The 23,030-nt window shown below is 45.1% G+C and overlaps 1 protein-coding gene across 1 annotated transcript; it reads left to right on the top strand.

Moving 5' to 3' along the window:
- The first annotated feature begins 276 nt into the window (after positions 1-276).
- smad6b (SMAD family member 6b) lies at positions 277-19,900 on the top strand. The gene is made up of 4 exons (XM_054620117.1): positions 277-1,200; positions 3,988-4,044; positions 4,722-4,799; positions 19,011-19,900. Exons 1-4 carry the CDS (start codon positions 480-482, stop codon positions 19,550-19,552), a joined length of 1,398 nt encoding a protein of 465 aa, XP_054476092.1. The 5' UTR covers positions 277-479; the 3' UTR covers positions 19,553-19,900.
- Positions 19,901-23,030: the final 3,130 nt, after the last annotated feature.

Here is a 23,030-nt window from a genome sequence, read left to right as displayed (position 1 = left end):
AAGACGACAAGGATCCTGATCTCTAGTGCTTTTTTGTTGTTTTTTCTTGGGATTAAATCGGACCTCTTCGTGTAGAAAGTAGCTTTTATTAAAAGTGCGAAACTGTTCCAGGCTTTCTTGGCTTCAAAGCTTCTGGATTATGCTTCTAAGTGAATGATGTTATGTTATTATGTGTTCTACCTTCTCCAGTCGCTCCTAACAAACACATAATAATCAATTCCAGTGAATTGGAGCAGCGATCCTGGAGAATAACCCACATTGTCACAGTCTCGGCCGGATGGACGCAGTGTGACCGGCCACACTTTGTTGTAGTAAATGCAACAAAGTAGCTTTAATGTTGCGCTTCATCCACACATGCTCGTCGACCGGCTGTGCATGCACTGCACGGCGTTTCACAGACATTAATGTGTTGCACCGACCGTAGAAGTGTCTGTAACACATCAGAATAAAACCCCTCATATAGAGAGTCAAGTTGTCGTATGTTCAGGACGAAACGCTCAGGTCTTGTGCGGCGACTCTGGAGAAGCCGTTTGATCCCAGATACAGAAGAGGATGGAAATGGCAATGCTAGTGAGGGCTGCAGGGACGAGGTGTTCGGAGACAACCCGGAGAAGATCCCCAAAAGGGAGCTCCCACCGATGACCCCGGGTATAGGGGACATAGGTGGGGGGTGTAGTGGAGGCTTGGACCGGGATGGAGCCGAACTGTGCGTCCAGGAGCCGGGCAGCCTTCGAGCCATGCAGGACACAGAGACCAGGACGGTGACCTGCTGCTTGTTTAAAGACCGGGACCAGTCCGAGACCCAGGACGGCTCCACGGACCCGGGGTCGTGTCACCTGGTGCTGGGGACCCTCAGACCTCCGGAGGACCCGATGCCTCGCACGGTGCTGGAGCAAGAACTGAAATCAGCCACTTATTCTCTGCTGAAGAGGCTGAAGGAGAGGCCTCTGGACACCCTGCTGGAGGCGGTGGAGTCCAGAGGAGGCATGCCCAGCGACTGTGTGATGGTCGCCCGCACAGAGCTGCTGCTGGCCGGCCATGTGGCTTCTCCGCAGCTGCTGGTGTGTAAACTGTACCGCTGGTCCGACCTGCAGCAGCCGGCCCAGCTCAAACCGCTCTGTGAGTGTAAGAGCTTCGGGACTCTGGACAGTCCGACCGTGTGCTGCAACCCCTATCACTACAGCCGGCTCTGTGGGCCAGGTAAGAGCACACACCTGGACACACACACACACACACACTGTACAGGTGGAGGTAGATGCTGCCTGTGAGGGTCTGGAGGCAGCAGGTGGTCCATTAGGGCATCTGTGTTGGCTTTGTTTTGTTTCTCCTTAGGTTTCTTTAACTTCTCTTTCTTTATAGTAGTTTGTAGCACTTATTATATTCGTATTAGTCTGTTGCACTTATTGTATTCGTAGTCTGTTGCAATTTTGCGTAGTAACTGCTCTGCACTATACTTTTGCTCTGGTTTATGCTTTAAGATGCTTGTTTAAGAAAGGAGATGCACTGATGACTTCTGGTGACTAGTAGTTCTCTTGAATACCTATGTTGAATACACTTCCTGTAAGTCGCTTTGGATAAAAGCGTCTGCTACATGACTGTAATGTAATGTAATGTAATGTTTATCACAGTTTTGTAGACTACCAGCTTTGCTTCTGGACATGGCGAGGTGATATAAATGTACAAGCAAATGCTGCAGATGCATAACAGTTGGGCCTTTTTTTTTGTGCATTTGTGCAAATGACTATAAAGAGAACTAAGAAAGGCCATGTCGATAGTTTCATAGCATGAATGAACTTTTCAAGATCGTAATGCTGTTAAGGGCTTTGAAATATGCTCAGAAGTTCTTTCCATATCACCATGTTTTATTTGTGTGGTATTGTTTGGCTTTCTTTCATACTGAGAGATAGAGAAAGGCTGCCAGTTTGATTAGTTAATGATTACCCAAGTCATCCAAATGGCAAGGTGAACAATGATACAATCCTTTAGAGCTGGGGCACATTTGACTTCACATAAATGTGAGAATCTACTTTTATGCCAGTTTGATGTTATTGTTGTGTTATTCTGTTGTTATCTTGATGTTGTTTAGTATATTCAGCAAAAATACCAAAACGCAAGCAAAATATGAATTCGTTTTAATATGTTTGTCACTTTTTAAAGATTCGAGTTGCCTTGAAAGTTGAATTTGAACAGTTTGGTGTACATCAGAGCGTCGCTCATTCTAGCCTGTAGAAAGCGGGGCCTTACGGTGAAAAAGACTGTTGTCTTCCTTACAGCTATTATAGCATTAAGTCTTATGAATTCCATAATAACATTAAGTACATGATTGTCACTACAGCTGGTTTGGTTCTTAGCTCTGTTTCTTGAAGGGCTATTGCCAGGTAGGCCGAACAATCAACCATGTATGACATGAGAGTAAAGACTCACTCAGAGGTTTGGACCTGGTGGCAGAGATCAGTTTGGCTGTTGTGGTCGAGGATTTAGCTTCACAATCAATGAGCTATCTATGGCAGAACTCCCCTGACCTTTTATTAAACAGATTCAGGTTTGGCAGAGGGCGAGCCTGTGATTTGGCAAACCTTAAACGCTCGGCCACTCGACCCCACTGACTCCGGAGAGGGAGAGGGGAACATACCCCATATTGGGACTAAGGCTCGTAGTAGACATATCTCACATGCGCTCATGCGTGGCCCAATGGAGCTGGTATTTCTTTCATGCTATTCAAGAAGGGGGGCTTTGAATCAAGACTTAATCAGTGTTTTTTTACATTGTTTGCAAATGGAGATGCAAGAAATATATAATTATGTGAGACTAACATTCAACACTCGACATGTGTTTTAATTTAAACATTTAAATCAGTTTTAAATCACAACTCAAAGCTTAAAAACAAGTAGTTCTGCATTTTGACAACACTGTTAATTCTACTTGGGTTTGATTTTAGAATAATACCAAAATAAACTACTTCTCTTAAGGTCTTATGTAAGAGTTTATAAAGAATAAAACAATGTATAATGTGTTACAGAGAGCTTGGATTGAAGTGGGCAAAAACTTTTCCCTTTTATTTTTCCAAGCATTATACTTTTCGAATGAGATCAGTTTCAAGTTGCGCACTAAAAGCCCTTTTGTCCTAAGGAGGTCCCCTCATGCTATTTAGGTGAAGGAGTGGTGATAATATACAGTTTGCATACTACTGGCGCCAGACTGACTAGCTGTGTATCTGAGTGACTGAGTTCAGATCCCAGCAATTACTGCCGCCACTCTTAAAGGACCCGCTGCTATTATGCTTTTCTCCTTCCCCTTTTCTCTGTAGGCGAGGTCACAGTGTGCTCACAAAGTTTTCTTTCCTTTGTGCTTTCTTTCTTGTGCAAGTTATTCTCTTCATTTCTTCTCTTTTTATTGGATTAAATCAAGGAACACAGTGTTAAGTTAGAAAGCAGAGATCTGCTCTGATTCATCAAACTACTAGCCCAAAGTTTTAGTCAGTCTCTGTGGTTGTTGTGACGACCACTTCAGTTAAATAGAACATGCTTAAATAATAGGGAAAAAAAACATTGTTCTGTTGGCTTTATTAGCTTTTTAATGACCTTGTCTGTAGTGCAGACACAAAGCTGTGAGAGTTGAGATGTAGTCTGGTGTCTACTTTCAAATGGAAGTGAAAATGTTTCAATAGTTCTTATATGAATGTAGATGTGCAAAGAAGCTTTTAAATGTGTTACAAGCTGTACAAACAAGCTCTGTCAGCCGCTATACATCAGAGGATTGTAACTTACTAACATTCATTTTTACAGTGTATTAGTTAATGTATGTAAACAGTGCTTAATAAATCCTCTTCTTAGATCACCCAACAGTTAGTTAAAGTTCGAAATGCTCAAATTTGACTTTCTAATGTTTAGTGATAGCACAGTAGGGATTTAGTTTTACCTTTCTTTCTTATAAACAGCATTTCTTTCCTTTATTAGCTTATTGACATGATTTTTTTTTGTCTTACAGAGTCACCCCCACCTCCCTATTCAAGGCTTTCCCCTAATGAAGAACACAAGCCACTGGGTGAGTGACACACCTGACGCTTTGTGTTTCATCCTAATTGTTTCATCGGATTCTGCTGTTAAGATTGATCCTCTCTGCTATGACTTGTAACTAGGTAGTTGTAAAACTGTAATGACTTGACTTATTGTGTTTTTCGTTCATAATTACAGCTATTAAGGGCCAGCAAAGGACACAGACAGTCTTTTGTTCATGCTCTGGTTTAACAGGAAAGAAAAAGAAATAAAGCGATGTGGGAAATGTTAATGGCTCTAATTGGGTACAGTTACTGGCAAACTGGCGGGTAGCTTTGAGATGAGACCTAGGCCAGCATGTGGCATGATGTCAGGATGCCAGCCAGAGCCAGTGTGGGTTGTATGGTGGTGGTAGTATGTACTTTAGGCTGATGAGACTTTGTAGCCTGGCAGCTAGCTGGGCCTGCAAGCTGCATTACAGCTGAGGTTTCTGGCGGCATTGAAGGGGATGTCATCAGGTAAAGGCCTGTTAGTGAAGATGCCAGGTGATCCACTATTGTATGAAGCCCAACGTTGTGGTAATAGTTTGATTTGATGCAAAATAAGAATCATTTTCTCTTTGAAATGAAGAAGCACACAGATGTAGCAATTGAGTCTCTAATGCGGATGGTCAGTGACAGATCAGACTAGCCGCAGATTAATAATTTCTGTTTTGTGTCCCCACAGATCTGTCAGACTCCACATTGTCTTACACTGAAACTGAGGCAGCCAGCTCACCAAATATCACACCAGGGGAATTCTCAGGTGGGTGTGTTGCTCCAACTGTCACCAGTCTCCATAGGAAGTTTAAAACCGAAAATGTCTAGTCCCTGATTTTTATCAATGATTAGCAGGATCTTGTCATCCCAGAGGAGCCACTCTGTAAATACTGAAGTAATTAGTCAAACAAGTTCATCTGTTTTTTCTGTTGTGATGTACATTTTGTAAGAGGATGGGGCATTTATATTTTGGTTGGCACAGTAGGCATACTGTATAGCTTTTGGTGGTCAAATGCTGTTTGCAGCAGAAGCATAGTTTGCCATACAGTACACTGAAGAGAGTATAGACATGTAGTAGATACTGAAGTTATAATCAACTCGTAAATTTTTTGATTTGATTTTGGATATGTGTGTGAGCAGCTGTTTGAAGAAGAAGGGCCCGTATGGTGACTCATTAACTAGCTTGAACAAAGAGTGACTGTCTATAAAAACATCACTCGAAAAAGAGCTTCCACTTTGTCATGTCAAAATATTATGCTTAGTGTTATGTTTGATTTAAAGATATGTAAGATGATGAAATCATCCACTTGATAAAGATCATTAGTACGTGGATTAGGGGGCTTTGCTTTTTCCCTGAAGTATGATTAAAGTTGATAGATTGAGTAATAAAGCTCTTAAGACAGGTGTTCATTTGTAAATAAGAGATAAGTGTCTTCCATGCTGATGTGTTGGCATGTCTGTGCATATAGCTTCAAAATCAGAATAATACAATCAACATATTATCACAGGAATATATCACAGAGCTACCATGACTTAGTTCAGTGTTGCATTGTCCTAAAACGGCAAAAATAAGATTAGTTAAAGAAAAGGAGGTATAATTCTTTCTGTACTCTACTCTGCATAGCTTTTGTGTGTATCTGGATGAATACGCAAACTCATGAAGGTAATTTCATTTTGACGTTGCACTCTATTCCTTCTCATTAAGGGCCATTACAAACAGTCTGAGCTTTAAAGATAAAGGTTTCATTGTGAGTGGTGTAGAGGTTCAGCGGGGCGTGTGCGTCGGCCACAGAGCCGGGCCTCCCCTCCTCTGTTTTTCTTTCAGAAATATTTGAGTGGGATCAAACTGTAATAAGATCCAAGCTCACTCAGAAACACACACACACACGAGCACACATAGTTGTGCACATGCATGTGCGAATACACTCACACATAGAACTCTACCAAGCCTGGCTGTAAGTGGGCTGCAGGGAGGGGTGGGTTCAGGGAAATGGAGTTTCTCCTGTGAATGGGGCCACACCAAAGGAAGCGAGTAGAAACAGTCCCGTCCTCTGATTTGAAATGAAACACTCCTTTCTCATGGCATGGAGTGAGCAGGCCTCCCCCCTTCATACCAGGTCTGCAGCCTGCATGTACAGTATCATGTGGACGGGGAGTCAGAGCCCTCATTTTGGGACTTGCGGGGAACAACATTTCCTGTTCGAGGGTCTGCCTTGGCTCAGAGGCCTGGACACTGAGCAGTTGACATGGCTACCTGGCAGTGAAGTATTCAGTCAGCAAAGGCCCCCCCTCCTCCCCAGTACACATGCTGTCACCACCTCAGCATGGCCCGGCGACACTCCCTGAGTCAACAAATGAGGGGCTTGTCAGAGCGCGCACCACAATTCCTCAGAGACTGTGGTGAGGAGGGAGGATCTCGACATGCTAGGCTTTGGTTCCTCCCGACTGTGTCGCTGCTTGTACAGGCCGGATCACGCTGCGTTGGCTGGGACACACTCTGAGACTTGGACTTGGGAGGGAGGAATGACCAGTGCTCTGCAGGGTGGTAGTTTCACGTGCTGTGAGCTAAATTGTGTTGGTTTCTGACTATGTAGCATATGGACCATATGATGGTTCTTTGGTTTTAGATACAAAAGAGTGTCCTTGTTGAGTGAAACAAACCATCAGCATCTTGTCAGTGAAACGGATCTTCCACCAAGTATTTGCAGAGCATATTCCGTCATAAGACCAAGGGCCTGAAGGCCTTCTTATAAAGCTCACTTAGTTCTGCTTTAACACGCAGGCATGTAATGCATATTGTCAAGTTATCCTGTGTTGACCTGGAGATGACTTTCTCTGTGAATCCCCCTGCAGCTCGGGTAGAGAGAGTGTCTGTGTGTAACTGGAGTTCTATGTGATCCAGACTCCTCTTCATGCAGGAACAAGTAAACCTCTTAAAAAATCAAGTCTGGGGGGCACTTGGTGGATGGGTGGGGTGTAGCCAAATAATCAACGACACTTTACAACCCAGGGCTACAGAAATACCCACTGAGCATTCTTCTGCATCACACAAAGGCAGAGAAACGGATCAGAACTGGTTGGTTTGGTAGATAAGCTCATTATTCCATATCCACCAACATAATGAATATATTCAGTGGAATTTGAAAAGTAATTCTCCCTCTGCTTTAGATAATTTAATGCCACATGACTATAAGATATGTCTTTAAATCAATACACTATATATACACATTGATGTTAGAGTTGCATTTAAGTGCAGACACATTTCTTTCATCCCTCTGGCAGATTCTTTCAGTTGTGCTAAAATGCTAAAATGCATTCTTAAAAAGCATCCCCATGTGCACGTTATTGTATTACTCTTAGCGTCACGCCTCCAGTTACTGTGTGGTCATAGACATCTGAACCATTCACAGTGTTTTATTTAAACCTGGCCGCGTGGGGGAGAAACAGCCCCACCATGCGCTCTGTGATATCTGTTTACGTCACGAGCGGACCCAGCTTGCATACACAGTATACCTTAGCACAGTGTGTGTGAGGGAATGCGCCTTCTCTGGTGCTGCCCTCCCAGTCTGCCCACGCACCTGTTTCCTCACTGCCTGGGCCCTTGAGTGAAACCCTTTGAAGCAGGTCTCATTGCTTCCTGTATGACTGTCTGAGGGGGTGTTTTTTTTCCCCCACTACACATTGAAACTATTACATTACATTACATTACAGTACAGTCATTTAGCAGACGCTTTTATCCAAAGCGACTTACAGTCAGTAGTATGTTACATATCATTCACCCATTCACACACTGATGACAGGCTACCATCAAGGTGCCACCATCAGACTAACTAACATTCATCATCCAGTCCACACCGATGGCAAGTGTTAAGTGTCTTGCCCAAGGACACATCGACTGCTGAAGCCGGGTATCAAACCACCGACCTTCTGATTGGAGAACTACCTTGCTCTCCACTACGCCCTATTTTTTTCCCCCACTACACATTGAAACTATTATGTCAGTCACATTGTCTCTGACATTAGGGGCTCTTTATGTTTGTCACTTCTTCGCTCTCAATGTGAGGAGGTATGCCAAGATGTCTTTGCGTTGCTACTTAGGTATTTCAGTCATCGAGGATAAGGTCATTTAAGGAGCAATACGTGTCACTGTGTGTAGTGATTTGCATATTGACAATGTGTAGGTACAGTTGATGATGCAGGCCTTCCCTCTTTGACAGGGTTTAGACCGTTGTAAGATCTTGGCTCCAGTTTGCCTACATTCTTCAGTCATCAGAGGTTGTGTCCTCAATCAACCCAGTGGAATTTGTCAGCATAACACTGTGTGTACACACTCCTGTTAGTGTAAGTTGAGATCACCGATGTAAGTGGAGGGGCTCCCTCAGATTCGCTCGGTCAGGTGACCAAAAGAAATGCAGAGTGACCTGAGTCATTGTACTTATCTTTTATTTCCCCCCTTTTTTTTCCTTCTTCTCCTTCCTGAGAGGATAGGAAAGTTTGACCGGAGGAGCGGAAAGATTTAAAAGTTCTTAGAGGTGGATAACACAGACTGCTGTTACTCTCACTGGAGGGAAGAGGGCATCAGCAGGTAGTCATGGTTCCCACACAGTGATCATACAGTGCCCTCCGCCGCTGCCTGCCTGTCTACGCAGGAAAGGCCAGCGCTGTCTCTCTGGAAGTCTGGTATGGAGACAGGCACTGTGTCAGGTCCACTCTGGTATTGACTGATACTTCCAGGCAGAACAAGGCAGTTAGTAAATAGATTGGAAGGAGCCACATATGAGTCACGCAACAGATTGCTCAAGGAAATTACAGTGTACAATGCGAACGTGTTGGGACCGCGAAAACGCATCTTTAGAGCTTCTGTTTGTAAATTTTTTAAGTTCTTCCTCAGGGTCCTCATGCAAGTGCGGAGGCATACTGAAATATATTCACACGCACGAGCAAAGCTAATTATATTGTGCAGTCAATACTAATCACAGCCTGCCCGTCTGTGTCAGGAAGAGGCACTAAGTATCAAACTATTCACTCTGTCTGTGTCAGAGACAGTGCAAATGCATGGAATAATCAAGGCAAGCAATGCTTCTCTTGATTAAAGTAGATTAGACCGGACCTGTTGTAGTTGATCTGACTTTGAAGGCATATGATTCCACTTCTGCTAGGATCCAATTAAATAGAACATCGACTGTATGCGTCTGAAAAGATTTAGGATGAATTGTACCTTTAATTTGGCTGTGGTTCAGAGGGAGTGCCGGTGGTCCTCTAAGTGGAAGATTAGCCGTTTCATCAGTCCGCATCTCGAATAGTCCATGGGCAAGATACTGAACACCAAATTGTGCCCGAAAGGTGTGCGTTCTGCGTGTGAATGTGAATTAGTTTAGATCCTGATGAGCAAGTGGGATCTTGTATGGCAGCCTCTGCCATCAGCATACGAATGTGTGTGTGTGTGTGTGTGTGTGTGTGTGTGTGTGTGTGTGTGTGTGTGTGTGTGTGTGTGTGTGTGTGTGTGTGTGTGTGTGTGTGTGTGTGTGTGTGTGTGAATGAGTGTATGTTGACATGTAGTGTACAGCACTTTGAGTGGTCGGACGACAACAAAGGCGCTGTATAAATGCAAATCCATTCACCCCCTTTAATTAGCTCTGAATTGTGTCGTTGTGTTTTTCCGCATTAAATCATCGGTTCTGTTCATTGCAGTGGCCTTCCTATGTTATTGATGGCTCTTTTAAGTAGTGCTCTATATGTTCTCCCCTGTGCTTATATGATGCTGGGTGACATAATATAGGTGACATCATTGACAGCACACCCATCAAATCCACAGCCAAATGGTTCATTTATAGCTCTGGAATTCTCATATTCAATTGCATGCAAATAGCTGTCGTCCTGCTCCTGTGTCTTTTTACTTTAAAACTCAGTGTGTTGTGATCATACAGTATTTATTTCCCGCTGTGCAGACATCTAGCTGTCTTTACGTAGCAGCAGTACACTGACTCAGACAGAGGTATGGCCTGATGGAGTGACAACTGCATCAGCATGTTAGCGATGTCCCCCTCCCCACCTCCAGGCATGATCCCCCCAGAACCCAGAGTGAAGCAGCCTGGGCTCGTCTCCCCCTGCAGCCTGGCACATGGCCTCAGGTTTCCACCGCAGCCCTGAGCCTTCCCAGCGCCTGGCCGCCCACACTCCCTCAGGAGCCCCAATGCTCCAGGATACGGGATGTGGAAATAATGTGACTCGAGTGCTTCCACCCTGCCTCCCGAAATCAGGTTTTGCGGATTGTTTATTTGAGGGGAAGGAGGCCTCAGACAAACATCCTGTTTTAATAAGCTGCCTGGGTTTTGTAGCAATGCAGGGCGGTGAATTGCCCCTTTGACAGGGGGAGACGGAGGAATGTTGAAGAGAACGCCAGCATCTCGGGGAGGGAGACGAGGGGGCTCTCCTCACCCGTTCGTCATGTCCGGTTTGCAGAGTCCCATTTTAAAGCTGGAGGGCGGAGGGTTGTAGCTATACATCCTGAAGGGTCTTGTGCTCTATTCTCTCTCTGTGGTGGTGCAGGGCCTGTACCTTCAGTCCTCGTCTCAAGTATCCATTCCTGTCCTGGGAGGCTGGCTTCCGTTTCCCCTTACGTAACACACACATACACATAGAAAAAGAGCCATTGATAAGAGCGATAAGGCCATTTTTCATTTTCCCTTTCTCAGCATTGTTAGACTATGGTGGGGCAGAAATCCATTTCAACTTGTTTTCTCTGGGGTTATGACATTGATGATCCTCAGATTCCTCTACGTTCTAGATGAACCATTGGCTCACTAATATAACATATTTGTTGTTGTGTATAGAAGCGTGTTTGTATTTGTGCGATTGCAGTGCAGTTTGTTTCCCATCTGTCAGACTGCAACAAGATTTCCTAACCATACAATAAGGATCTTTTACTTTGTGTTTTCCAGATTTTTTGAGTTTTGTTAAGACTTTTAGATGTGAGCCAGGTCAAGATTAAACAGCATTTCCAATAAGCCTTTCCATACGCTCATAGAGAAATCTCCTTAGTACGGGACATCTGTATCAAGCAGCGAAACATGTGATTTTCAAGAAAGTTCTTTTTGTCATTCGGTATTGTCACATAATTCAAGGGTGGGGGTTGTAGTTGTCGTTGTGTTTGGATTTCTTTACACAAAATTTGCTCTAAGAGTGGATTTTCTGTCAGAACTGGCAACACAGGTCCTAGACATGGTGAGGTAATGTGACCTCTACGTGCAGATTGAAAGCCATGCTAATCTAAAGCAGTCCTTGGAGAGGCCTGAAACCCCTGACATGTCAACAGAAACTTGCCTGCTGGGCTTAATATTTATCTGTCTCTGCCTGGCAAGCCAGAGTGGTGCCAGTGCTGCTGGGTGTTTGTCTAACTTCTGAAGGGCTCACAGATAAAGATAAATCTATAACCTCATACAAGACTATGAGTCTAAGTTTACAGTGCTGCGCTTGTCATTTGAATTTACAGAATGTACTGTGCTCAGGATAAGATGGACTATGTTTCATTTTAGGGCTTACCACACAGATAGAAGATGACTGTCTGTAGAAATAACAGGAGGTGTGCTCAGGCTATAATTTGTGCTCCATATTCTACCTTAGCAAACAAAGCCAGTGAGCTAATCTTGTCGTGTGCTCAGGGAGGGCTGCTGTTGCCATCTTCTCTTCATTCACACCGCAGCGCAGCACCAGCCTCCACCAATAGCTCCATTCATTCAGCCCAGGGCAAAGGGTTACAGCAACAAATAAAGAGCGTGCGATGCCATTAAAAATGTATGGAATGTCCAACTGTTAGTTTAGTGTTTTAGTGTGCCTCCTCCTCTCAAGGCTGACCAGGGGAACAATACTCCATTTGAGCTGGCCACTGTAAATGTGCTAGCCTTGCAATGCCTGGCAAGCAGTGGTGAAGGAGGTGCCAGTTGTGGATGCTGTTTTTATTTTTCTGACCATTTTACCCACAATTATAAATCCAGACACTGGCCTTGGCCAGCTATGATTTAGGCCTGTGGTCTGATTGCTGGCGAAAATAGATTTAAGTTTTTTTTTCCCTTCCTCCCCAGAGGAGCATCGACAGTTGTGCCTGAACCTATGGCTGTCAGTATTTTTAAAACTCAGAATAGCCAGCGCATTCTTTGAGCCTCCAGAATGCTGTGTGTGGATTAACTGTAGGGGCCCATGTCATCCGACATCTCTACACAAACCTTTTGCAGCCGGAGGGAAAGGATAGGAGCTCATTGTTGATGTGTTGAGCAGTAAACTCCCAGAGTATCAAGGCCTGTTAATTTTCTCTCTGCTGCACATGTGTTAAATGAGAGGCAGGGACGTGTTTCTCTTCCCTTATCTTGAACTTGATCTGCTGGAGCTACATCTTCATTCCACTCCCTTGTCCTAACGTGGGGCCAAGTTTGATAGACATCATTTGGAGCCTTTGATCTTGTTCCCGAAAGATGATGTATTTACATCTGAGCAGAAAACCTTTATTTTGAGTGACGGCTCAGCAAAACACCCCTGATAATATCGTGTTTACAATGGCTTTGTGCCCTGTTCTGACCAAGCTATTGTTTCCTGAGCATGTTCAAGTATGTATGTCCTCAACTTGACAAGGATAATTTGTATTCTGGAATAAAGTTTTTGCAAGTAGTAGTTATTACAAGTCATAAACACGCTTATTTGAAAATTCCCATTGATTATCTTCTCCAGGGAAAATTGTATTTACTTTTGTAATGTGTGTTTTACTTATCTTTTATTTATGTGCATTTCTGAAGTCTTGGCCGTGTGGCTCAGTTTGTGCAGTCAGGCTGTCGCATTTCAGGGTACGGTTTAGATTAGAGGTCTGGCTGTAGCTTCCCCCTCTTCCCCTCTCTGTGACTGCCAGCACATAATTTACTTAATGAAATCCTGCCATTCCCTTTAGCTTCAAGATTTTTTGCAGATGTTGACAGGGAAGGACTTTGTGAATTATTGGAAATGTTCACTCCTGCATTTTTAATGAATGTCTTGCTTGTTGTGAACGGGCTGCCTTGTCGGAGATGGGGGGGGGGGACAGTTGTCTTTGTTTGGGGAGCTGGTGTCTGGATGCCCGCGGTGGAGCAGTGTGAGTTACAGCCCGGCAAGTGTTGTGATTGAAACAGAAACTCTGGTGCCACATTATCCTGACAGAACACATTCTGCTCACAGACTCTGATCCACTGGGCCGATCAATAGGAAACCATTGTTTGAACGGCAGCTCTGTCCATTATAGCTGGTTGACCTCACAGACCGGTGGAAACCAAACACCTACCTTTCGCCTTAAATTAGTCCGATTAATATTACTCGTAATAATAGAGTTCCTTGTTATTGTTCATTTGAAACCAAGCTCTCAACGTAGCTTCACTACATAGGCCAGCTACAGCCAGCTACAGCCAGTCTCCTCCCTCCGTGAAGTGACTTACTTTTAGCCTCTTAACAAAAGTATTTAGCAAACAAAAGTGTGCATGTAAAAGTATCAGAACACACAGCCAACACTTCCTCTCTCATGTGACGTGTGATTTGGTGAGCAGAATTTTTTCATCAAACAAGACTCTTAAAGGAGAAAGAAAGCAACCTTCTTGATGCACCTCCACCCCCCCAAGACCTAAACAGAGTAGGAAGTTAGGAGGCACAGCGGGGAGGAGGAGGAGGAGGGGGGGTGGGGGGTTCAGGAATGTGCAGGGTCTCCTCCACTCAAACCCTCCAGCCTTCTTGGCTCGAACCTCCCTCACACACACTTACAAACAAAAACACACACACACACACACACACACACACACACACACACACACACACACACACACACACACACACACACAAACAGATAGGTCGTATGAGGAGGTGAAAGGGCACAGCCACCCAGCAGGATGTTCGCTGAGTGTTTTGCTTTCTGTGCTCTCTCAGACTCCGCTGGCCTTTAACGCCGCCTGTAGATATGACATTTACAAACATTCCCCACAGTTTTCACAGAGCTTTTACGTGCCCTCCAGGACTCTGCTAGGCCTCACTTGCATCACCACCATCACTTGTGCTCTGTGTCTTTGACACATTGCAGAGCTTTGGAGGAAACTTTGAGGAAATGAGCAGCACATTTTATTCCCTCTTTAAATTTTTTTTTAAAAAGTTGTCTCCCCTCAAACCAGTGGTCTCTTACTCACGCGCCCAGACGGCTCCTCCATATTAGCTTCCTGTGCTTTTTACACCCTCTGTTGTTTATTGATTTCATTTATGGATTCTGTTAGTTATCTGCTATCAAGGGTACAGCACTTTTCCTCCCTCATGGGGTCATCCCGAAACAGAAACGGAGGGAAAGTGAAGAGGAAATGGATGACAATGTAAAGCATTCCCATTGTGACCAGCCGGGCTTGGTGACTGGATTCAGTTTCTCCGGCTCCCACAGTGTTTTTCTCCCAGCGCATATCTCTCTTCCTCTCTTTCTATCTTTCTCTCTCTTGCTCTCTCTCTCTCTCTTTCAGCAGAGAAAGGCCAGACCTCAGGGAGAAAAATCCATAGACATATAAGAGCAGCTCCAGTTAGCGTGTCTGTCTGATAAAGCCGACTTTGATGGCAGCGATAGCCCAGACGCCAGCCTAAATGTGGCCCGCTCCGAGGTTGGAGTCGGCCTGTAGGAACCGTTGTCTACAGAATGAAAGCCATACCATAATCTGAACAGGAGGAGGCTTTCGCTTTAGTTTTTTTTTTTTGCTTTAGATGTAAAAGAAAGTTAAATCAAACAAATTAGGGGGGGGTGTGTGCAAAGGAATGCTCTAAGAAAATAATTTGTTCAAACTTTTCACACACGCAACCACAATGTACACACACACACACACACACAGTCCTCATGCCCCCTCCTCACCACCAGCCCCCCAGCCTATCAGTTCATTGGTAGAGTCTAATAGCTGGAGGGGAATCTAATCCTTGGCACAGGATGAGAGACTGCCTCCCCGCCCCCTCCTCCCCCCTCCACTGCACTGCTTAAAGGGACTCGCAATAGTGTCTTTTTTTTTCTTCCTCCTCAGCAAAGTTTTGCAGCCGTGTCCCTATCCCGCTCTGTATTAGGAGAGAGGAGGTATAATGGAGGTGGCCCCCGGCGCTCGGTGGGGAGACGTTAGCACGGAGGGGAAGCTGTTATTTGTCTGCCTGTCCCTGACACTCGGCCTCCCATTCATCTCACTCCAAAGCTGCGGAGCTGTGTTTACCCCGGGGCAGCTCTTTTCTGCTTCTCCCTCTGCCCTTTCCCCCACCCGTCCTTATTCATGCTGTCTTTAAGAGCATTACTGGATGATCATCAAGAATTGCCATTGAAACTCCAAGGCCCCCATTTTTGTGTACTTAGTAGTAAGTATCCAGACTCGCCCTCAGGTTCAAGGAACTCATAGCAGGGCAATCTGCTTTTCTTCCATATGTAAACCTGTGGAAAAAGGTTTGGGCAAGTTGAGTTTAACACAGGCATGCTTAAGGCTTGTGTTAATGGCATGTTGTTTTTCTCTCATAACAGAGGGAAAAAAATTCTGAATTATGAGTAATACCTTTACTTTTTATACTTCAAAAACGTTTTGCGGAAAATACTTACATATGTTTTCGTTGCATGATTTAACGTACAGGATCTGAATTTTTCTTCTGCCGCTGATTGTCTTTCATGCGATCTCACTTTACATGCAGAATTTAAGTGAAGCTAAGCCTATTCGTGTGCTGACATTTTAGTCTGTTTTGCAGACACTTGAGCATGTGTGACTGTTTGCTTTCTGAGTTCCAGCGAACTGATAAAAAGTCTGTGTTTGTTATCAGACCTGATGTCCTGCTTTTGATACTTCAAATTCCTCCAATCAGACAGACCACAAGGAAACAGAAAAATCAACATTTTCACATGGTTTCCATGGAGCTCAAGCCTTGTTGTGGAAATCAATCTATGCACCAAATGCTTTCTGTAGTTGGAGAAGTGTTCGCTAAAAATCTCTGTTTACTGTGTAACTGTACTAAGGCATGTAGTACGTGCAGATTCAGGCGACCAAAGTTACCTTCAACTCACTGAATGTGTGAGAGGACTTGTTACATTTTGAGTGTCGTAACCTGTTTACTTATTTCTTGACCGTTAAGGGAAAGCCAAAGAGAGACTTATCACCATTTACTTATCACACTGCTAGCTGCTATATTCCATGAAGCTGTTTGGTCCACATTTTGTAGACCAGACGGCTTCCACAGATAAATGTATCTCCAATGTTTTTAAACCAGCACTTTGAGATTGGTTATGTAAGGCGTCAGAGTTGATAATCTCCTCCTCCTGTTCAGATAAACAGGAACTGGAAGTGCAATGGCCGTTCTGCGGCCGCGTCCATTGACTCTGAGACTGACACTAAGAGGAGAGGCTTTTGAGAATAAAATAGCAATAATAACATACGCTACTATTCTAATGGGTAAACGAAGCTGTTAAGAGGTGGCAGGGTTAAATGGATGCAGAGCACCAGTAATTGCTCCCAGCCCGTCACGGCTCCGCCCTGAGCAGACCCTCTGAAAGCCCAACATGGAGGCGCAGAGAGTCGGGTGCTTTTGCTGTGGTCAGTGTGGAGGAAGACGCATTGGGCGTGTGTTCCTTCACCGCCTTTAAGGTTTGGTCATATAATGATAATTAAAGCTGGCCTCATACTCTCTTATATCAAATTGGAAAAGGTAGATAAACATACTCAGACACATCCAAACATTGATGAAGAAACAAGGCTTCCTTAAAAGATTTTAGAGACAGAGCATTTGATGTAGGCTATGCAGAAGAGGCCATATTTCTCGTGCTGATGTTGTCCAAACAGTCTGCAGATGGTGATAGATCGGCTCTGTTGAAAAGATCCCAATGAGTTCTTCTCTAAGAGCCTTCATCTCAGCACTACCACTTAGCCAAAACACACAAGTTCAGGACAAAAACACAAACACGCTGGCTGATTTCCATCCCTATCCAAGCAGACACGTGTGTGCGCACAGGCACACGTAGACGCTTAACACAACAGAGCGACAGGAAAAGGCCTGGCTCGTGGTGCGCTCATTGTCTTCTCTCAGGCTTAACGTTTGAGACATTTCTAACCTTTGTCCTGCTCATTCCTCTTCCTGGTCCCGGCAGTCTTACTGACTACCTTTGTTCCAGGCTACGTGTGAAAACTAGACACTATTGACCAAATTGCTTTTGCTTTATTCTTCCCATCTAAAAAAAAAAAAAAAGGAGGAGACGGTAGCCATTTGGTCTTTTGTGTTTGCGTGCACAGTTTCAAAGTGAGTTTACCTTGATGTGTGGGCTCCATTTGATTTGAGACAATGGAGAGCCGTAAACAAGTTGAGGCTGAGTTCTTTGTGTGGCCGAGCCGCGCTGAAGTAAAAGCTGAGCTCAGAGTGGAGGAGCTGGAGTGTGGAATTCACTAATGGCACATGCATGTTGGGGCCCCTGAAGAGAGGGGGTCATTTCAGCCATCAGTGTGTGCGCAAACACACAGAGAGCCTGTCTGCAGCTCCCCCCCTACCCCCACACATCCCCACTCACTCACTCTTCTCTCCTCCCCCCCAACACAGAGAGCCTTGAACCAGCAGCCGTTTTGTCTGTGCAAGTCTGGTCAACGTTTTCGCTAATCTTTGTATAAACTTTACCCGTGTGGGTCACTCAGCAGAAAGGTTTAGTTGGGTGGGAGGTGAGCGAGGCATTTGTTGCTGTGTGGATCTGCGATGCTCCACCTTAAAGGCGTTTGTTAATGGGGCGGGCGGTCATTAAGCCCTGAGAGCAGAGAGACTGAAAGGAATGAGGCCACAGGCCCAGGCTTTAAATCCTCTGTGCCAATAGACTCTCTGAAGCAAAATAATGGCATCACTCTGTGTGTGAGTTAATGGGAGCTGATAGCATGAAGGCTGGGGGGTCAGCGGGTCATGGGCTTGTGCTAAGTTGTCAGGGAGCTGAATGCCGTCCCTGGGCCCACAGCAGGGGGACGAGCTGGGTGGAGGGGGGAGGGGGACCCCCTGCCTGGCCCTCTCCCGTCACCCCCACTCTTGTGGAATGTGAGGAAGAAGAGGAGAGAGGAGAAAGAGGCACCCTCATTCTGGAGAAGTTAAGGGTGAAGAGAAGGATGTGAGATCATGGGACTCTCTGTGCTTTTTCTTCCTCTTCCACCCGCCCCCCTCTCCTCGTACCACAGATTTTATGAGCAGTGTAACTGTATGACAGCTTTGAGCGGTGTGGACTGGAGCAGCCTCTGAAAGAAGTCAGCGGTGCTGTGCGTCTGTTCACTATAGTGAAGATAGAAGTCCACCAAGGGAGCAGTAACTCACTTTGGAGTGCTGAGGGCTGTCACTGGAAAGAGTTCACAGACTGCAGCCATGAAAACTGAATTAACAAGCTGATTTACTGGACAGAGATGTTTAGGAATGAGGTGCCAACTTTGTTCCACTGTAAAAAGAAAACAGTGTTTTTGTCTTAAGCATTGTTTATTAAAATGAACAAAAATTAGACTTTTTATCCGGCACCAAAAACACTACTGCAGGAAGTTATTGGCTAATCTTCAATGGAAACTCTAAGTCTAATCCTAAATACATTTTAGTCAACACAAAAGTGCATGTGTGATGAGCAGTGACGGCCTGCTGCGTGGTCAGGGTTTAATTGTTACAGTGCCCTCTTGAGGCAGGTTATAAAACTTCACTACACTCTCCACCCCCAGGATATGTATAGTAGCGTGCGTGCGTGTGCATGCATGTGTGTGTGTGCGTGTGTGTGTGTGTCTGTGTTGGACGGATGTGCATGTAGTGGTATTTATACAAGGCTTAGATTTCAATACAGTGCCTCCTTCAGTATTTATAGAGTGGCCATCTGCTCTGAACAATAAAAAGAGATAGTTAATCCCTTAAAACTTCAGCCTTCCTTTTTACTAGGCCTGTTTGCTTTTGTTTATGTTTTGTTTAATGACTGTCCCTGTCTCGTTTTTAGATGCCAGTATGTCGCCTGACGCCCCGAAGCAGAGCCACTGGTGTAACGTGGCGTACTGGGAGCACCGCACGCGCGTGGGTCGCCTCTACACAGTGTACGAGCACTCCGTCAGCATCTTCTATGATCTACCTCAGGGCACGGGCTTCTGCCTGGGCCAGCTCAACCTGGAGCACCGCAGCAGCACAGTTCAGCGCACACGAGGCAAAATCGGCTACGGCATCCTACTCAGCAAAGAGCCGGACGGCGTTTGGGCGTATAACCGCAGCGAGCATCCCATATTTGTCAACTCCCCGACCCTGGACGTGCCCAGCAGCAGAACTCTGGTGGTGCGGAAGGTGATGCCGGGCTACTCCATCAAGGTGTTTGACTATGAGCGTTCATACCTCCTGAGGCACTCCACGGAGGCCGACCTCTTGGACGGACCCTATGACCCCAACAGTGTGCGCATCAGCTTTGCTAAGGGCTGGGGCCCCTGCTACTCGAGACAGTTCATCACCTCCTGCCCCTGCTGGCTGGAGATCCTCCTCAACAACCACAGATAACACAGACGGACCCCACAAACTATCCCAAATATCATCTACCTAGATTTAATATAAAGTTTTATATATTATATGAAATATATATTATACTTGTAAATACGGAGTCATTTTTACAATGTAATTATTTATGTATGGTGCAATGTGTATATGGACAAGAGGAAAAAAACGGAAAATGCACTTTGGCTTATATATATTATATATATAAATATATATAAAGATAAAGAATCTTTCAATACCAACTTGAGAAATTATACAGCAAAATTAGGATGAGCCTGGATTCGGTGTATAGTTTTCATATACTATTAATATCCAGACAAAAAGCTAACACCATTCACACATTGATAATAAAGGATTCGCATATTAATGATCTTTGTTTGGTCTGCATCATTAGCTCTTTGATTACAACACCTTCTCTATTCCTCTCTGATTTTTGGTTCATGATATTTTAACAAGTGTATTGATATCTCAAGGTCGCCAGTAGACTTACCTGTTGTGATATGTCTAAAATGCCACCCATCACAAACCTCGGCACACCAACAAGTATTATACTCATGTATTATACTGAAATAAGGTACATGTCCTTTTGTGGCATTTCACAATTAGACCAAAGGTGAGGATCCATTTTTTTACAATTAGCCTGTGAGCAGCTAACATAAAGGTCAGAGGTGAACTTCATCTTTGCCAGGCAGAAAATGATCAGAGCGGTCATTTCACTGTTTATTCAGAATGGTCATTGAGAAAATACGAGTGATGTCTCCACTAGTCGGTAAAAAACCAAAGCTGTTGGCTGATTATATTTATATTTCAGTAGCATCTATAGCATCATGTTCATAGCTAGACTTTAAGACAAGCAAGCTCAACTGATCCACATGTCCTTGAGGTCCTAAGGAGCCCCCGTAGTGAGGACCAAGAAGAGATGGTGCAGTGGAGGACAGAGTAGGAGAAAATGATGAAACTACTCAGTCTCAGCAGTCAGGCGATTCCCTGCAAAGGTGTTTCTACTTCGGCACATCATCGTTGGCCCGTGGTCGCAGGTCCCTGCAGCCAGCTCGTCTCACAATGGACGTTGTTATAAGTGACCGGGGGGATGCGGCACCCTGAAACCGCCACAGTGATACTGGAATGTATGCAGGGAAACCAAGAAGTTTTACAAGCCTACTGGAATCTTAAAAACTCCAGCCAAGGTGGATGTGGTTTAGCTGGCTTCCTTCATAATTGCTGGTGTAGGGTTGTCAGATTGGCGGTGGTGGTAGTGAGGGGAGGGGGAGGGGAGAGGTCTCTGCCAACATTCAGCAATAGAGGCATTCAGTAACACTCTGGTTTAATGAGTGCTGAACTGTGCAGTTACAAGGAAATGTTTTTTTTTTTTTTAAAGTGGGCTCTATAAGACATCAAAACTGTTGGATGAGCTTTTGTGAAATTTTAGAGGAATGTACTTTCGGCAAAGAGACGCAATGACGAGAGGGCCTTTTTTTTGTGACGGATTGTCATATTTTGTGTTAAAAATTCTCCTTTCCAAATGGTGCTCTGCTTAAAGTGCAGCGTCTCCGTCCTTCCCCTCCTCCATAAAGGCGCAGACAGCCTCCTCCAGGCCCGCTGACTGTCTGGAGCCAAGACTGTGTAGAGTTCAAACAGCAGAGAGGAGTGGCTCCACTCCGCCTCCGTCTCTGCCTCCGCTCTCTTCCCTACAACTGGGGGCCATTATCCTGCTCCTTTGTGTCTCTGTTATGGGAAAAGGGCCCACATCACCACTGGAGAGGAACTGGCAGACAATTATATGGGGTGGCGAGGAGCTAAGACACATAGTGGGCAGATTACACAAGCCACCACAGAGGGTATGAGAGGGGGCCTAATTAGACGGGGCTGGGGAGCGACAACACATATCTACATCTAGTGAAGCCGCATCTCTGTGAGAGGCGTCGCTCTGCTGTAGAGCTGGAATAGTTTGCGGCAGCAGGAGGACTTTGACTCTGAGCAAGATGAAGGAGAGAAAGGAAAAGCCATGTAAGCAGCTTTGTGTGCTCCATGAGCTCAGGAATGGTATTGATTAGCACGCTGCAGCCCTCAATCACTTCTCTGGAGAAGTCTGCGTTGCTCTCGGCCCCACAAAAAAAATAACCGCCATTTTGTTCCATTTTTTTGGGGGGTTGGGGGGGGTTCACTGAACTGTAGTTGCAGCGCTGCATTGAAATGGATGTTAGAGAGAAAACAACATAGTAGCTACTTTTCACAACACAAACACAAAGCACTCTTTAAATGATACAGAAATGCTACATCGGATATATCTGCATTTGAGTTCCTGTGCACAGATGAGTCTCTCTTAGCTTTGTATGTGGACAACTGCTTTTTAAAGCTCTGAGTTTCAAAACCCTGTTATTATGGCTTCTGTCCTGCCAAAGCCCCAGTACATTCCTCTGACTGTAGATTCTTGTCTGTAAGCCTCTCCTAAAGCCGGGGTTCTCCATGTTCACTGTCGGCTACAAAGGATTGAGGTCTCTCTGATAATTACAATGAAGTTTCTAAACTCAACCTTTTAACAAAAGGTGAGCACACCTGCAAAAAAAGCATCCCTCGGTTCAATGTGAGAATAAATGAATGAAATAATCTCAACCACAAGCGATTCCACCCTTTTCCTGTTGTGCTCATAAGATACCAGAGTTAAAAAAAGACACAAAAGTCAGTATGAAAGAGTTAGTAGGTCATTTGAGCCGGACAGATGTGGAACTACCGCAGCTCGCTACTATTCACTCCATTTGATGACCCTGTGCTGCACATCTGGCCCCAGTAAAAAAAAAAACAGTGAGGTAATAGCACCTTTTGAAACGAAAGGAGATTACACAGAGCGCCCGAAACACTTCCTGCTCTCTCTCTCTCTCTCTGTCTCTCTCTGTCTCTCTCTCTCTCATGAACACCAGCCCACGGAAGTCTTCTCACCTTTGGCTGAGGGTGTTAATTACGGCTCCTTGCAGCTGCCATGCTCGCCACTTACTGGGCGTGCTGACACTTGCCAGCGCACAGGGGATCCACGCTCTCAGAAGGGGATTATGGGCCGGCACGCAGAGCACACCGAGAAAGGAAGACTTTTTTCCTTTTGGGTGTTTTTCCACTTTAATAGGCTGAATGTAAGACAGACGGATGAGAAGCGACGTGTCTGATGTGTCCGTGCTTTGGTGTGGGTTGCATGTGTCTTTGTCTGCACAGGTGTGCTTTGTGTCTATACAGACATCACAAGCACTTCGTTGATGCTTCGCTGTGATGATAAATCTTGCCTCATAAGTGACATTTTTGTTTTGTGTCTCCCCGGTGACAAACCATGATTCTGCTACTGTGCTGCAGGCCTCCAACTGAGCCTGGAACGGACCACTGAGTAAGCATTTAGGTGGTTTTTCAGAAGCCAAAAGCAGCCCGGTCCTGATGCTCCGCCTCCTGATGCTCTCCCACCCTCCCTTCGGTAATTACAGGGTGCACAGGGGCCTCTCTG

The sequence above is a fragment of the Anoplopoma fimbria genome, chromosome 19, assembly GCF_027596085.1.
Source record: "Anoplopoma fimbria isolate UVic2021 breed Golden Eagle Sablefish chromosome 19, Afim_UVic_2022, whole genome shotgun sequence".
Lineage (NCBI taxonomy): Eukaryota > Metazoa > Chordata > Actinopteri > Perciformes > Anoplopomatidae > Anoplopoma > Anoplopoma fimbria.
The sequence above is the reverse complement of the archived record's forward strand: the minus strand, read 5'-3'. Positions and strand labels throughout refer to the sequence as shown.